This window comes from Haliaeetus albicilla, chromosome 11 (genome assembly GCF_947461875.1).
Source record: "Haliaeetus albicilla chromosome 11, bHalAlb1.1, whole genome shotgun sequence".
NCBI classification, from domain to species: domain Eukaryota; kingdom Metazoa; phylum Chordata; class Aves; order Accipitriformes; family Accipitridae; genus Haliaeetus; species Haliaeetus albicilla.
In genome coordinates, this window is record NC_091493.1 from 29204875 (window position 1) to 29222735 (window position 17861).

Genomic DNA, 17861 nt, shown 5'->3' on the forward strand with positions numbered 1-17861 from the left:
TGGGACTACTAGTGTACAGTGCATTGGTACAGTACATTGGTGTACTTAGTCATTCCAAATAGCACTTCCCTGCTTGAGCAATGGCACTGAATTTCATTTGAAGTTATGTAAAGACTTAGACATGACTTGCTATAATAGGCAATAGTCTTTAAATTAAGTAGTTAACTAATTTATTGTTGATATAAGCATAAAAAGATAATCTTTTCAATTTCTTAGCTGGATTGTTTCATCCCACCCAACTAAATATTCAGGGTTTCTTTGTTGTAGTAGAAAGGCACCCTGAAAAGACAAGGGTACTCTGTTTCCCAGTGATACTGCATGAATAGAGAGGGCTGGAAAAATAACATAGTTCTGCCTTTACTACCAGAGGCCAGAGCCTATAGCTCCATTTGTACTTTTCTTTGTTGTCCTGAAATAGTTGTATTATATAGTCCCTGTGAAATGCTGGCCATAAATGATTAAAGAACATTTTATATATCAGGTGATAAATGTGTTCTGAAATCCTGTGAATTTTTCTTTTTATGATTCTAGTCATGGTCTGGGACTCAGAATCCTTTCCTGAGAAAGCAAAGTGTAACTTATACTGTCAGTCTCAGACAGCTTTATCTTAAAAAAAAGACCACACGCACTAAACATGTTTGTGTGCTGTCAGTAGGAAGAGATACACCTATTGCATATACACAATCATGACACACACATTGATCTGTTCATCCCTGCTGTTCATGCCGTTGTAAGTGAGAAAGACATATGCAAGTAAGTGTATGACCACCAGTGGTCAGAGAGAAAAGCACTCCATCAGCTCCCACACAGGCATTGTAGACAATCCTCACTGCCCCGAATGCATTGTGTGCAGTTACAAATGCTATCTACAGTTTTAGAAAGATTCATACAAAACACTCACACAACTCAAAACACATTCTTCACTCCCCATCACCAACTTTATATGTCAAACATACTTCCCATCCAAGATGCATACTGCTAAAAAAAAATAAGTCCCAGAGTACCATAGCTATAGACACATCTCCTTACAGTCTGTTATCACTTCAGTCATGGATTCCCACAGGCAGGATTGTCTTGCTGCGGACCAGTCCAACTACGGAACCAAGCAGAGCCATACCACATCACTGGAGAGGTGCAGAAACTAGAAAGGGCACTCAGACCCAATGGCCAGTGATTCTTGCTCTTCCCTTGCTCTAGAAGATGGTCTCTAGGACAGCCGTTTTGTGACTGCAGACCCACTGAATGCTGAGTCCAGTGTGCTACTGATGAAGTGGCACTGGAAGGTGGTGGAGATGAGAGCTATTCTCATACCCTGCTCTGTCCAACATGCAGAGGGGGATAATAGCGTCCCTCTAGGAGTGGTCTCATCCTCTACAAGGTCCAGCAGCAGAAGAGTCCACACACTGAAATAACAATCTCTGAGTGAAAGGCTCCTGATGATTTACAGGAGAAGAGAAGGGAGAACATGATGAGGCACCATGAAAGAACTTCTATTTTCTCTTCATGCCCAATGCAATTCCCCATTGAGCAGCACTGAGCAGATTTATCCCTGATGTAAAAACAGTTTAGGAATCTATGCACGCAAACACCTTCACTACAATGCAACCAGAAGAACTTAATTCTAACACCTGACAAACATACATACAGACACGTGCACATTAAACAGGTCTTTCTCTGGCATCTTCTCAAATAATCTTGCTTTTCTAAATATTCTGCTGTCACCACAGAAGGACTCATTTTGCAATCTCTCCACTTCCTTTTAATTTATCTATGCATTTTTTTCTTCTCTCGTCTTCATTTCCATTTACCCCTAAAGCATTCATCATTTGCAACAACCCTACTGGGAGAATCACGCTGGATGGCTTTCTGTTCCCTTCCAGCTAGAACATCAAATTGAAAGGAAGGTTTGTGCCAGGTTCAGTGTCAGCCAATATTCTTTCTATCTAGATAATCAGCAGATATGACGCTACAAGTCTGATTCCATCAATTTCAATCCAGGTTACTGTGTGGTGTCAGCCTAATAAAACAAAACAAAGGCTTTTCTTCCCCCCTGGGATGTAGGACACCTTTACATAATGCAGTGAAACTGCTTCTCAAGCTGACAGTAATAAGAGGCAACAGTTTTTCCATGGGCTGCCAGTGCTGCAGAGAGATTAATGGTAAAAATCTCCAAATGACTGAAGTGCCAGTGCCCATCCTCCTACGGTTCATGTGTATTTATGTACAACACTAGGGCTCTCTGTTTGGGCAATTCAAGGTGGTTTCCAAGTAAAGGGCAGCTGAAGGCAAACTACATAGCAGAGCTAATATTCAGCTGGTGATGGGCAAATATGGGAAGCATCTTCATTTTCAAAGGAACTCAGATCTAGTTCATCGTCTTTATTCTAAATGGTAAGAAAATCCCATGACGGAGACCTGAAAAAAGAAGCTGACCCTCAAAACAGCAGCTGAGGACTGAATTTCTACTTAGTTGAGTGCTGTCTCCAAGAGTAAAACAGGCAGCAGAGCAAGAGAAGTACAAGGGCACATTAAAAGTCCTATTCTTAGGATCAGTTGTCATAAAAGACAATGTAAATTGGCCTTTTTACAGGTACCTTAGGCAGAATGTACTTGTCAGAAAAAGGCTCGGGGGTAAAAGGGACATCGAAATGAGGTAGGAGAGTGCCCATGCTCATGAGATAGCCCAAGATGGCATATCTAAAATCACTTCAGGTCCCAGAACAGTCCAAGCTGAGAAATGTCACAAAGATAGCTGAAAACTGTTGTCTCTCCTTACTTCTAAAACAAGAGATTAGGCTGTCAGAAATGCAACAAAAATTAGAGATTGATGCTATTCAGAGTGTTGGGAGCTTTTAAAGCCATAGGCTGGACCAATGTTGGTCAGGAGGACTTTGGCTGAGAAACTTAAAGGGTTCCTCTTAGGGATTGAATGAACTATTCCACTGCATCTTCCGATGCCTATCTACCTGTGCATGAAAGACCTATGAGCTCACCTGAGAACCTACAGGAGAATACAGCAGTGAACCTGTTCATAGTATTAGGCTGGGCCTAAATTCAACACCTGTGTAAAACCTGGCCTTGAAACTCAGCGGATTGCACTGAGGCCCTTAAGCAAAAGGAGGGTAAACCCATGTGTTTAGTTACTTTTTGGCTCTGCTCTTCACACGCATATTATGAGACTAATGTGCAAGAAGGAAATGGTACTGGCATCACGTGAGCTCCTGAGATAGCAATGAGATATTTGGAGTCATGACATACCTCATAGAGGTCAATCATCACATTCCCCTCCAGCCCTTGACTACTCTTGACATTTTCCAAGGCCAGGGTGAAGTACACCCCTCGGGTGTCAGAGATATACAGATTGTATGTGTCGTTCTGGTTCCACTCTTGTACAGCTGCAAACACCTGATTCTCATCGGTGCTGATAACATGCATGTCCTGGGGAAAGAAAAGAGAGGAAGGTTACTAGAGGGACCTCTGCTCCATCATTTCCAAGGGCACCAAAGCAATTGTGGTGGAGCAAGGGATATATTTAGGCTGGAGTTTAATCGGAAACTGTAGAGAACGCTCCTGTAAGCAGATAATCCCATCCAGGAATATTTTACCCTAGCTATCTTCTGCCAATTTTCAAAGCAGTAATTAACTCATGAGGTGTTAACTGAACATTTACATTGGCAGTACAGTGTTATACAGCAGCACTTTCCCCCCCTTGCACCAACACTGTCATTTTAATGAGTACTTTGTTGGGGGTGGTGGGGGTGGTGTTTATTTAGTTTGCACTTTTTTTCTCATCTGAGTGATTCCACTTGTGACTGTGGAATCACAGATATTAAAAATGTGGGGTTTTTTTAAAAAGAAGAAAAACGCAGCATCTGAAACACCTGCTTCTTGCCTAGCATTCAGAAACCAAGTTTCTGAACTGATACAAGGAGAATCTCATGGGTTAACATCTGCAGCCAGTACTGCTGTTATTTATTATTTCTAATGACAGTGTTGACTAGAAGCCAAGGGCCTGGACCACTGTGCTGAACACTCCCCCAAGAAACGTAACAGAAAGACAACCCTAACCCTCACTAGATGTAAAGAGCAGAATTGTAGTTAGATCACTAGTGTTATGAGTAAGGTTTTGTTTTAGTCTGTTTGTTCTGTGTGTTACAGCAGGCAGGAAGGAATGAAAAGATTGCATAATTAAAGAAAAAGCAGAAACTATTAAACCTGATTCCCTCTTTCAATGCCTGGAGAAATTATTACCCAGTGGAAAAAAGCCACCGAGAGCGATTGTTATAATGAAATTCCCAGGCTCTATCTGCCCAGCACAGGCATCCCGAGTTCTTTGGTGCCATAAAAATCTGTGGAGGTAGGAAAAGAAATGCAGATTTCTTAGCACCAGCTGATTCCCAGAAGATTCAGCTGTTCTGTCTGTTTTGGGCAGATATCCCAAAGTTATTCTGCTTCCATGAATCTCAGCCAGGGCTTTCTATATGCAAAACTGGGAACTTTATCAGAAAATATACTCTTTGGAAGCTGATGCTACTTCTTCCTTTTGTTAATAATAGCCTTTAACAATTCACTTTCTCATGGTTTTGTAGGGGGAATTAACACTTCCAGATGGAGCCTTGTAATGTAAAGATGAAAAATAATGTAATGAAGAAATCTAATCTATAAATTTGAAAGTGGATTCACCATGAAGTTAAGATTCAGAACAGTTGTTTGTTCATCCAGATTCAGATCTGAGGATGGAGTGGATATTCACTTGATTTACTTGCTTCTTTGCGATGGAGAAAAATGTATTCCAGAAGATGGGCTGGTTTTGTGGAGGAACACATTGGCTTAAATCCTGAGGCAACAGGAAAGGCAATATAAGTCCCACTGCCTTCTACTAATTGTGGTTGTGTATAGATATCCTCTCTTAGCTCCAGCTGTGCTAGTAGAAGTTAATGCTGCAGCTGTTTGTCAGAGGGTCCTTATTTCAGACTGTCACCCTAGTCAATCTGCTGGTAGATCTACATGAGTAGGTGTTTCCAATGTGCTTCAGGCAACGTTGGCTAGCACAGCTCTAATCTCAAGTTTAAACTTTTGCATATGTCCATATACACATGGGTAGACCTCTCTATAATAAGTAAGACTATACCAGGGAAAACTAAAGGCAATTTCATGAATGCTTAAGAAGCAAATAATTTATTCACTAGATGCTTCCTGAGTTTTGATCAGATCATGCTGTTAGATGCAAGTCTAAAGAAGACCCCAGTAAGGCTGAAGGAATTTAAGCCTGGAGAAGTGGAGATTGAGACAGAATTGGCATAATATACATACTGCAGAAAGTAAAAAATGATAGTGTTCCAACTGTTTGCCTTTGGGGATCAATTAACTTTTCCTTTTAATATGGCCTTGTCCAATAGACACAGTAACAATGCAAAGCCTTGATAGAAAGGGATCAGTAAGTATATGGGCATCAAACAGGTCTTTGACCAACATCAGGAAATTTTAGTTTCCTCATTGGGAAAATTAAAATTAATCAGCATATCATATTAACTTCTATTTTACTTTTTTCAGAGTGGGGGTTGCTTTTTTGGGGGGAGCAATAACACAAAAAGACAGTCTTTGTCTTGATATGGAGCAAGAGCTTCACTGCATGTTCCACTACTACAACAGATGTTTGTTTCACCTCCCTACGGAAAGGGAAGAACAGGAAAGTGAAGCCAAGCATCTTTCTCAAACAGTCGTTGTCATCTTCAGTGGCTCCCCATGCATCTGCCTACTGAGAGCCTGAGCTTTCCTTTCTCTGATCCAGCACATACTGGAAGTACATTAATATGCAGTTCTACTATCTGTCCCTCTTGCCCTTCCAAAGACAAAAGTAAGAGCATGATGCTGTGCATGGGTTTGATCAGGCATCTACTCAAATGACTAAAGGCCAAGGCTTTCTGAATTACTAAACATGCTTCAATTGCCCTTTTTGCACTTGGTCAGGGAACTTTTCTTCCTGGCAAGATAAATAGCAGGGATGTGTAATGCCTGTTTTATCCTGTCAATTACTGGGACTGTCAGCTCTTTTTAAGGTCTGTATTTAAGATTTTTTTTGTGGTTATTGCTTCTTCCATCAGGACGTGTATCCTGAGGTTGAAAGAAGGTGATGAATTTAAAACAGAGGTACCACATGCACCCATCCCATCAGTATTCAGCCCAGCACCAGTTAAGGGCAGGTCTTTTTAAAAGAGAAATTGCTTGGCTTGCTTCAGTATCACAGATGTCTGCCCAGTGCATTGGTCTAAAATGGAGTGAATGTACCCTGTGTGTACATTTGAGGTGATTATCATGAATGACATTACGGAGTCTGTGACAGAGCCCACATTGTGGTGCTGTGGTACAGAATAGGCAGTACCAACCCACTGGCCAACATCCCTGCAGAAATTAACAGGTCTCAGTAAAGACCATTTACAGGGTTAACACAACCTGTATGCACATATGCAGGCATCTTCTTGTATGGGAGAGAGTTTCAAGTTCATTTAGGCTTTTAATCAAACTGGCTACCAGGCTACCAATGCCAACAAGAAGAATACTTTAGTTTTGATTTGCTGCAGGCCATTTCTGCCTGAGCAGCAGTATCACCTGCCAAAGCTGCCTGCCTTCGCACCCCTCCAGTTTAGGAAGAGTGACATGCAGAAACAAAAAGCTTGGTATTTCCGTCTTCAATTTCATAAGTCGCGTAGTACTGTTTACCATATTTGGCCCCTCTTTCTTAGCTGAAGGAGATAAAACAGAATTTAGGCATGAAAGAAGCTGTTTGTTTCAATTCCTTGAACAGTATAAGGCTTTGTGCATTTTTAATAAAAACAGCTATCCTGCTTTGCTAGCAGCCTCCTAGACAGCCACAGCTCCACTGTAGCTCCTTCCAAGCCAAATGTAGCTCTTCGGTCTTTGAAGATACTCCAAGATTGTGACAAAGCATCTTATCTCCTTAAATATCTGCCTTTTTCTTTAGGTCAAATAACATGAATGTATTGTTCCAATTCCTCTTCTCTGAGAACACATTGCAATTTAATTGTAGTGCATTTCCCCTGGCTCTCCAGAGATCTCTTTGAGAAGGTGGACAGCTGGAAAAGTAAGCGTGGGCTAAAGGAGACAACCTGTTCAGAGCAAGCAGGTTCTCTACAGATGGTCAGAATCAGCTGTAAATGACAATTTTGATTTGGGTGTTACAATAACCATGCTATAAAATACAACTCCTCTGCTACGGGCTACTTTAAATAATACCTGTTTAAATTTATCTGAATTGACAGAGTAATTCCCTCCTGCTTGGACAGGAAGTTTCAAACCAACCTATCTTTAAACATGACTGAAGATTTGGGGGTAGACCACAGGTCTCCTGTGTCAGAGCCAAGAAGATATCATGGCTTCTGGTAGGGTCCTCAATGTCCTGTAAGCTGGGTTTTCAGGCGATGTAAACAGGAGCAAAGAGTACAACAGCAGAGTAGGTAAGGTATGGCATTGAAGACCTGGGTTTGAGTTGCAGTCTGGTTATATGAAAGCCACCCAGTCAATCCACCATAAACAGGTCAGTTGGGTTGAGGAATCAAAGACAGCCAGTTGTGATATTAGCCAAATTGTCCCTTTTAATATTTCCACCTACAAAATCTGGTGCACTTTCAACTCCTAGGAACAGGTTGACCTTGCACTTTCTTTTTTTCCTTTTGACAATCCTTGCTTAACTTCTGGGAATGCATTTGTCTCCAGATGTTAGACCTTACATAGAATCCACAAGATCATTTGCTACCTTTGAGCTTAAATTTCATTTAAGCCAGACTATATCAAGAATGAAAAGGCCACAAAAAAGAGAGAAAAAAAAATCCTCTGTCTTTGTTAAGAAGCTATTACGAGCCCAGATGCAAAATGGTGATTTCTTCAAAATGGAGCCAACATTTTATATAGGTCTTTAAAAAAAAAAATCAGCTCCAGAAGGCAGCAGTAGCCTTTCAAGCTCCAATGCTAATTCACCATTGTTCTTAATTAGGGAAGATATGGAGCAGACACACAAAGACATCTCTTTGCTTGGTTCCCATTAAAATCTGCTAATGAGGCACAGCACAAAAAGCAACCCACACAGGATAGGGACAGGAGAAGGGCATTTTAAGACCAAAAAAAAAAAAGAAAAAAAATATAGAGTCCTCTCCAAAACTTAATTAACTAACCATAAAGAAATGGTAATTGACAAGGACTGTGGTATCTGTCTACATTTCATGCTGATGTCCTTGACTAGCCAAAGTGCTGACATTGTTTTCAGTCCTTTCTTGCTTGCAAATAGTCGGTTAAAGAAGAATGACATTTCCACTCATTGCATGTCATCTTGCAGTTACTTGTGTTGGATTTAAGAATTTCTGTTCAATCAAAATATCTGTAGGTTCATATGGGCATTCCAGCAACAACAACCTACCTTGGGCAAGGAGTACTTTGGCAGCTTCATCTGTGCAAATGCATTCCTCCTGTAAGAAACGTAATAATGTGGTCTTCCTCCTGATGTCAACTATGAGAGAAGCAGGAAAGTTATCATCAGGATTTTTTAAATTTTTTTTTTATTATCAGAGAAAATATCAAGCAAAAGCTGTCAAGGGAAGTACCACAGTATTAGCAGCAATGGCTTAAAACTGCAGCACTCTTACAGTTGATGAATAAACATTGATCCAACTGACAGTGGCTGAAAAAGAAAGCAAGAGGAATCCCATTTTGTGCAAAGAGAGATAAAGGCCAGAATTTCAGGTGAAAGTCTGGGGAAAGTAGAGTCCTGGCTTCACTTGGGCCATTATGTCACCTGCTGATACCACAGCTTTCCTCTGCCTTACCATAAAACTGTCTGTTCTTCGCTATCTGCAGAGCTGCTGTGTAGGCCATTGGTTAGATCAGCAGGTTGGCAGACATGACGCTTGATTTCTATTTCTGCTTCTACCTTTGGTTCCTGCATGGCCCTGTACGAGCCATCATATGTATCTGTTACAAGATCAGCTAAGCATTCACAGCTCCTGAAGGCAGGAGAAGCTTAGTCAATTTGGTATTTCTGTGGATCTGGCCATTTATTTAAGCGCCTAAATACTGATGGCAAGACCTTGAAAATGCTGCGTTAGAGCAATGTGAGGTTTCATTTCCTACCACCTATTAACGAGGGGGAAAAATAGAAAGAAAAAAACCTGTCAATGTTATCTGGCTTCCAGTGCTGCTGAAGTATAATCAATGTTTGTAAAGTACTTTGAAAACCTTGGATGAAAGATACCGAAGAACACATATTCCAAGGGATTCTCCATGCAGAACTTTGCTTTCATTGCCTGATATCTGGGCTTATCAAGACTTTTCTTTAGTAGTGTTTTAAAATGCACTGTAGTAGTTTAAAATGCAAGATACACAGAGGCTAGGTTCATACCAGATTAAGTAAAATAAGAACGATTTCTTATTCTAAAGCTTTTCAACAATTTTTTTTTTAAGGGAATTGGGCAAAAGTTAGGGGATGAGAGGCCAGAAGCGTTGTTTATGAGAGAGTGTGAGCTTGTAAATAAAACACAGTGTAGTGGGAGATATAAACCCACATTCCCTTATCCTCCTGCTTTTGAGCCTACTAATTCTCATTCCAAATGCCTTAGTTGCAGAAGAGCTAGATGGAGATCAAGGAAGATAGGGGAGGCTAGGGTAGAATGCTCAGTGTTCATCTGTTCTTCCAAGTCTTTACTGTCTGGTATAGGGCTATTCATCGTCTGCAGAACAGCGCCTGGGATAAGGCAGGGTCCAGCATCAGCCACAGCGTGTTACTTAGCTCTTCCTTGCCAGCCAGCCAGATCCAGATACATACATAACCACTTGAAGAATCCCATTTTAAATTACCAGCCAACAGCGAATTCGACTACTTTGAACAAAGCAGAGGTTGTTTCCAGGGATTACAATATTATTATTTCATACCTGTAAGTGTTAATTATTAATGATATAGGCAAGTACTATCTCTTTGACCTGTTATATTTATTTCTGTTTAAGAATCCTAAGAAGTTTAAGGATTAAAATGGGAACTTTCCAAATCCAAATATTACATGATACCTTCTCAAAGTGCATTACAAACATGAATATATGAAGTTGTGCAAAGTCCCATTGGGCATTAAGGGGAACATTGTAAGAGGCTGCCTCTCCTCACATGCTCCTCCTTACACCATGCAGCTAGCATGGAGGTAGAACAAAGCCAAAATTTGACAGCACTGGGAACACTATACAACAGTTTATAGACAGAAAGAGAAATGCATCAAAATACAAGGGCTGTTCAGAAAGGTAGACAATCTCCCCAGCAGTGACTTTAGATGACGCAAAGGGGCTGGCTTCTCTCCAGTGTGTAATAACATCAGGTCAGAACAGAGAAGACTAACAATCTTGAAGAGCACAACACCACGGCATCAGTGATGAAGTAACAAATCAATTCATGTATGTAGAGAAATACCCCAGCTCCTGTGTCACTCAAGCGACAAACACACAGTCATTCTGAAAGAGAGAGCATGGCTGAACAGTGATGCATGCCGCTGCTTTCCTTACCACATAAACATTTCATTTATGCCTCAGACACACTAGGCACAAAAGCTATTCTGGAATGTGCATCCCAGATTTTTTGTGGGTGATTTAGACTGTTGTTTATGACTGAGTTCATTAACTGAAGGTAATTAGCAGTCAGCTCACCCAGTTTAAAATATCAGTCCTCTCTCTTCCCTCCATCCCCAAGCATGGCAGAATATAAACTGGAAGACCAGTTTAGTCCTAATGATTTCCAGTTCAACTCCATGTTCCCTGCAATTCTGTTGTTATTTTCGTCCTCTTCAGCTGTTATTAAATGGACACTGGCGGCAGCCTAATGAAACCCATGGTAGTTCAGATCTATTCACCAGCTCTCATCTGGAACACAGCTTGGCTGAGTACATCTCATCTTCAGCCTTTTCACTATAATCACAACTGAGGCATAACAATAAAGCCTGATTACTCCTTCTTTGGTTCTTCCCCTGACTCCCTCCCTCCTTTTCTATTTCCCTCTCATGCTCAAAAACGCTTTGGTCTACTCCCTTGTAATAGCAGATGACTGACACATCGCTTCAAGCTGGGGGGTTACAGCAGTAATCCTAGAGTGCTGATGAGATCGCAGGGAGTGGCACAGAGCACTCCAGTACATATGGTGGATGCTCGAGGCAGCAACTCTATGACCCTGCAGTCACAAGATACTAGAGGTAAAAGGAACACTATTAGCATTGTAAGGAACTGCAACAATACACTCAGTGCCTTTATTATTTGGATCCAGTATTGTCTGATTAGTTGGGAGCTAATACACATGCACATACGTGCAAAGGAATGGAAGAGAAAATAATGTAATACAGAATAATAAAATATAAAATAATAGAATAAATAAGAGAAGAGGGTGTCCTGTACCTGAACGAAGACATAATCATCCTGGACGATCAGGGAGTTATGGTCAATATAGCCCGGAAAGGGTTTGCTGCGAGTAGCTTCGCTGCAGTTCTGCATCTTGCAGGTGATGTATTGGGCATCTGAAATGAAAAGAACAAAACCAAGACACTTGAGATCCTCAGCACAGATTCTTCTTACTGTCACAAACCTATCTGCTGAGGCAGCATTTCTGCTTCCCAGCCTCACGTGACATAAAGCAACACCATCCATTCAACACAACACAACACTTCTTTCCTTTACACCCCTCATAAATCCACTCTTGATTACTTTCTTCCTTTAAGTTTCTTCCTTCTTCACCTGCCTCAGCCTCCCATTATTCCTTTCATTCCACCCTATATCATACATCAGAGCTATACATTGCTCCTTTATACCAAGAGAGAGCTCAGCATAGCTGATCTGATTACTGCATGCCACTCTTGTGGTTCCATGCTGGAAGTAGACCAGAGGCAACATTTGAAGGTGGCACAATGTAATGTTTGTGGCTCAGGTCTGACAGAAACCTAGTCGGGGGCATATCATTCAGCACTGTTACTTGTCCTGCTGAGTTTACTTGGATGATAATCAGGCTTAAGCTTAAAGCAAGGAACTGAGCAAGGGAACAGAGCTGTGAAGGACCCTTTACAGAGGCAACAAACAGCACAAGTCCTGTGACTCTCAAAGTAACTATGGGTCTGAAGAGTTGTGTCTATACTGCAGGGCAGATACGCTCTGTGCTGAGCCCCTACAGTTTCCCTGTCACCCCCATGGTGTGGCATTTGCTGTAGAGCATGACAGCTTCTCCATGGTCACATGCTGAGTTTATTTAGAACATGGGCAAGGTCCAGAGCATACACAAGTATGAGGACACCAGAGGACGTCTGCCCCATAGTGTCACCACTGAGAACCCCTTCCACAGCACGCCTCTGTATTTCCTACAAGCCCTTGCACTCTGCAGAGTAATTCAGATCACCTTGGAAAGTAATTCAGACCACCCCCTGCTCAGGGGTTTTACCTACTTCTCTGTTGACAGTGCGGGTAGATGCGCTCTGGCAGACCTGGGCAATCATTCCACCCTCTCTTGAAACTAGAGGCCTTAGCAGTTTCAGTCAGTCATATGGTTCAAAGTAAATGGCCTAAATGCAGCCCTAAAGCCATCTCATCCACTGCAACTGTATGGGATGTCCTCATCTCCTATTCTGAGCATTGCAGGGTGCTCACTTCATAATCCATCACCTGAAGAAAAACAATTTGAATTTCTTCATGGTGGTAGTTTATCCTACAATACACAACCAGATTCTCAGTATTCAATTTGGGCTCTTTCAGATCAGTTAAGAAGTTGCATTTTGTTTAATGACAAAGCTGATTTATAGGAAGAAGGATTTTGGCATTTTAGCATTAGCACTTATATGACAGAAACACTACATGGCATTTAATGTTAGAACTACTTCTAATCTTTTTCCTTGTTGGAGAAGTGCAGGCCCTTATTTGATATAATTACCACCTTCTGATCAGAGAAGTAGCTTTTTACACTGAAACAGAAATGGCTGGATTTTTACCATCTCATATTTAATCTTGGTTTTAATTAAAATCTATCATTTGACATTTCTTTCCTTGCTTCTAAGGGCTGTTGACTTCTGCTTGAAACAGACATGCAGGGTAACGAACCTTCAGGAAAGTTTGATGAGGGATGATTTTACCCCGGCATTTGCAGAGTTCTTGGAATATATAAAGTGCTAAGTATTATTAGTCACTGCAGTTTATAACATTTTATGCTTTCGCAGCTCACTGCAAAACATTAATTAATACAGCCCAGACAGCATGATCGAAATGCACTTCCCTTCAGAGGGACATGATTTTTTCCACATTAGCCACGAGAGGGCAGGGAACGACGTAACTCCCAGCCTGCTCATTCCAGTGAGTTCAGGAAAGTTCCCTTTCAGAGCTGTTCAGCCCTCTGTCCCTCTGCTCCCAGGAAGGTGGGGGACAAGGGGGCCAGAGCCTCTTCCACCACCTCTGTGTGGTGCAGCATGTCCCCTCCTTCTCGTAAGATGGAGAATGAGCAGGCATCTTTTCACCTGCAACACAACCAATTCCCACTCCTCCTGTTTAATTCAATCCATTGTATCATGAACAGCAGCCCCCACATTCATAGAATCATAGAATGGTTTGGGTTGGAAAGGACCTTTAAAGGTCATCTAGTCCAACCGCCCCTGCAATAAGGAGGGACATCTTCAATTAGATCAGGTTGCTCAGAGCTCCATCCAACCTGACCTTGAACGTTCCCAGGGATGGGGCATCTACCACCTCTCTGGGCAACCTGTCCTGGTGTTTCACCACCCTCATTGTAAAAAATTTCTTCCTTATGTCTAGTCTAAATCTACCCTCTTATAGTTTAAAACCATTACCCCTTCTCCTATCGCAACAGGCCCTGCTAAAAAGTTTGTCCCCATCTTTCTTATGAGCCCCCTTTAAGTACTGAAAGGCCGCAATAAGGTCTCCCCAGAGCCTTCTCTTCTCCAGGCTGAAGAACCCCAACTCTCTCAGCCCGTCTTCACAGGAGAGGTGATCATTTTTTCAGGCCTCCTCTGGACCCACTCCAACAGGTCCGTGTCTTTCATGTCCTGAGGGCTCTGGAGCTGGACACATTATTCCAGGTGGGGTCTCATTCTGTCTCAATGAGGTTCCTGAGTGAAAAGCCTGGTAATCCCAAGCTCAATCAAAGCAGCATCAGTTGAAATGGCTGGCCCCACCACCCCCTGAGCTGTTGGCAAGACTAGGTGGCTTTTCATACATGGGATCGAATCACCCAGCATAGAGCTATGTAGGATCAGACCTCTGTTTCTCATCTTGTTTCCTTTTACTTCCACAGGCACACCGGCTGTCTGGGAGACACTAAGAGGAGACTGCAGGGCTGTCTTACTGCCCATGCAAATGGGTTACCTATCCTGAGAGCACCGGGAGGTAACAGGACGGGTGCTGCTGGGGCCAGCCAGCAAAGAAGATTAAGGAATCTCCTCCACAAAAGATTTTAAAGAGCAGGTCAGGTTGACATCCATTAGAGGTCACTGAAGTTTTTTTCTATCCTGTTTTAATGGAGGAATGGGGACTACGTCTATTTCTGCTGTGATCGCAGGAGCCTGTGCAACAGTGACTGTATCATTGATGAAGATTTACTAAGGCAATTCCTGTGAACTTTTACAGTGCAATTCTCCATGGCTTCAATTCTAAAATGCCAGTAATAACTACTAAAGGGCAGGGCACTGAAATTGCTTAAGCTAATCTCCCAAACAGCCAAACCCTGAGATGTGCACACCAAGAAAAGCTCCCTCTGCTATGGGAGACAGAAAGAAGGAAAAACAGGTTTATTGCAGTGTCTGGATCCCTCTTTTTTCTAAGGGAAGTTTTGCTGTGCTCACGTTGACTCAAGGATTTTGTTTCAGCATTTGATTCTCATGGACATTTTATGTGATTCCATTGGCAGAGCTTTGTAATTTAGCATTAATTAATGTCAATTAATGTATTCAGTTGCTAAGCCCTGGAATTAATTTCATTAGTTTCCCCGCACAGATGTTTTCCCTGCCATAGGTAATTAGGACATTATGCTTTTCATTTCCAGAACCCTCACCTCCAACAACAGCTGCTGTTTTTAATATACAACAACAAAGTCATGCTGTGCCTGGAGAGAAGAACATAGCAACATGCAGCTCTTACACCCCCAGACACTTTGATTTTGACAGGTTTAGACACCTAGAGTAGGATTCTTCTCGGGGGATGGCAGCTATTTCTGAAGAGGAAGCAAGAAAAGTCACAGAACACAAGAATGGAGGAGACATCTTGTAAGGGAAACCTCTGACAAAATCTGTTTTCAGTGGCGAAAGAGAATTGCAAATGCTAACATACAGCAAAAGTTAAGAGCCAGGGGGACCCTGTGCCATGAAATATTTTAGTCTCTTCTGTTTAGCTTGAGCTCCATGCTAATATGTTCTCAAGGGAAATGCATCCAGACTGTCTCAGAGACATTTCTTGGCTCAGCTGGTGGAGATGGAAGGTCATTGGTGGCTACTGGAGGTTGGCGAGCCTCTGCAAAAGTACACAGGACAGTTTCAAATCCCTTCCTTAAGCAGAGTAGGACTTTCTTCAGGATACTTTGTTGTCAAGTGTTTTTTTGGATGACATATCAAAACCTAATACCCACTGCTTTCTAGTCTAAGCTTGCATGTATGTCTTCCAAAAGCCTTACTTGATCAGAAGGAGTCAGAGAAAATATTCACTGTACTCACTGCAAATGTATCATTTTTATTCTTCTTGTCTTTAACTCATTGAGGAATGTGTCCTTTCTACAAATAAATCCACTAAGGACAAATCAGGAGTTTATGCAAAGAGCATCCACATAATCTATGAATTGTTTATCTTCCAGATTTACTGTGAAGTATCCCAGCTCATTACTGAGCGGCTTAGACATTAGGGATAGCTTCTGCTTTTGAAGGATGACTGGCATCCTGTAACTAATGAACCATAAGAACATGGTAGAAACATATCTCATGGAAAGACCCAGGCCTGTAACCCCTCTCCAACAGTGACTAATAACAGAAGCCTAGGAAAGATTATAAGAATTTGTCCCAGTATCTTGGTAGTCCAGGTAGACCTTCAGCATCCACAACTTCCCATGGCAATGAGTTCCACAATTTAATTAAACGTTCTCCCATACTTTAATCATTCTACTCTTTTTTTGAGAAACACACCAAATGACTGTTTTTTATCCATTTCAATCTGGTCTGAATGTTGATTTGTGAAATGTTTATGATACAGGAATATATTCACAACTCTCCAGGACTCAACAACTGCAAAGCAATTAACCAGTAATGAAGATCAGTGAAATGAAGCCATCCCATTTACTAACTACTCACAAATCTGTTTTTATCCTGCTGCTAATCTTTCTTCATTGCATGTCAGAGTCAGGAATCTTTCTTTACATGGGGAAGTATATCCTCTGCCATTTCTGGCATAAAGATATAATTAGAGAAATTAACAGATGTCATTCTCCAGGACAAGTACTAATCATGATCAGGAAAAAATACTAAAAACAATCAGGAAAAAACCACTTCACAGGTTTAGAGCACTATGGGAATTAATTCACCACTCTAGCTATGTTAGCAAAAGACTGTCAGGCTAGGTTGCCTACTCATTTTTTCAACAGCAGTGATTATTTTTTTCTTCTTAGCAATGGTCTGTGAAAACAGAAATTAAAGTCCTAGCACAACTTTCTGATTCAAACACTGTTGGCCAGATGCTCAGTCCCTCTTGATCAGAAGGCAGAGCATGCCTGCTGACCCCAGGTGAGGCTTTGGTCTTACCTGCAATCACAGCAGCACCTAAATTACCTTTCAATAAGAAAAGTTGCTGTGTCAATCAGGACAGCAGAAGAAAAGCAAAGGAAACAAAAGTACTTTTTAAATATCAGAAGCTCTCTAAATTTTTGCCAGCACATTAGAAAAGCCCTTAGCTTCTTTAATCCACACACACAAAAAAACCCCAACATAAATTAAAAACTCTACTCAAAATCAATCGGCATCTATGTACATAAATGAATGCGTATCTCATAAATTTAACAGTTGGTTTTCTTGACTTCTATCTATAGAAACTGTCACTTAGACATTCTCTGAGTCAGCTTTGCCATTCTCTGGAGGGCCAGTGGGTACCCAGTCAGTCTCCAAACGCCTTGTAGGAATCCATCTTTCTAATTCTCACCAACAGTTTGGATTCCTCACTAGGCATCACCTGAATAAAAATTACCTCCCATGTCAATTAGCTTGGATCAGGCCTTACTGGTATAACCCTCCCTAGCTCAAATCAGATAAGCCCATTAATTAAGGATCTTTCAGGCCTTGTGTATTCTTTACAAACCCAAACCCCACATGTCATTAAGTTTATACACCTTCTGAAAGCACTTCAGGCTGCATTTGAGCAAACCTAGGTTTAACTCCACTAGTCACTCTGCCTGCTGACTATGGTGGTGAATGTAACAAAGAGAAGCTTGTCGTGTGGTTAAGAACTGTAGGGGATTAATTGTCTTACTGGGGTGTTGACCTGAAACCAAGCAAAAAAAATTCACAACTCCTGCTGACTTTGCCGGCTCCCCTTTGATCCTCTTCCAAAATCAAAGTGGAACACCAGGGACACACAAGCATACAAATGGAAATGTGAGATAAGGTTCATATGAACTTCTTCCAACCAGAAAAATCAGTTTTACCACTGTGCTCTCAGTCCCAGCTTGACTTGGATTGGGCCTGAAGGCTTTAAAAAATAAACAAAACCATCACATTTGACAAGATGAAAATTTGCCTGGTGGTCTCCAAAATTTACACAACAGGATTAAAAATATAAATGGCAATGATTAGCCCTGCAAATCT

At 41.5% G+C, this 17861-nt stretch overlaps 1 protein-coding gene across 4 annotated transcripts in view; it reads right to left on the bottom strand.

Moving 5' to 3' along the window:
- The window catches only part of SORCS1 (sortilin related VPS10 domain containing receptor 1), a 308841-nt gene that overhangs the window by 65410 nt on the left and 225570 nt on the right, over positions 1 to 17861 (bottom strand). For all 4 annotated transcript variants that reach the window (XM_069796931.1, XM_069796930.1, XM_069796929.1 and 1 more), the window contains exons 7-9: positions 11434 to 11552; positions 8432 to 8521; positions 3259 to 3438 (exon numbers count right to left, since the gene is read on the bottom strand). In XM_069796931.1, the coding sequence (XP_069653032.1) occupies positions 3259 to 3438; positions 8432 to 8521; positions 11434 to 11552 (389 nt within the window). The remainder of the gene's footprint in view (positions 1 to 3258; positions 3439 to 8431; positions 8522 to 11433; positions 11553 to 17861) is intronic.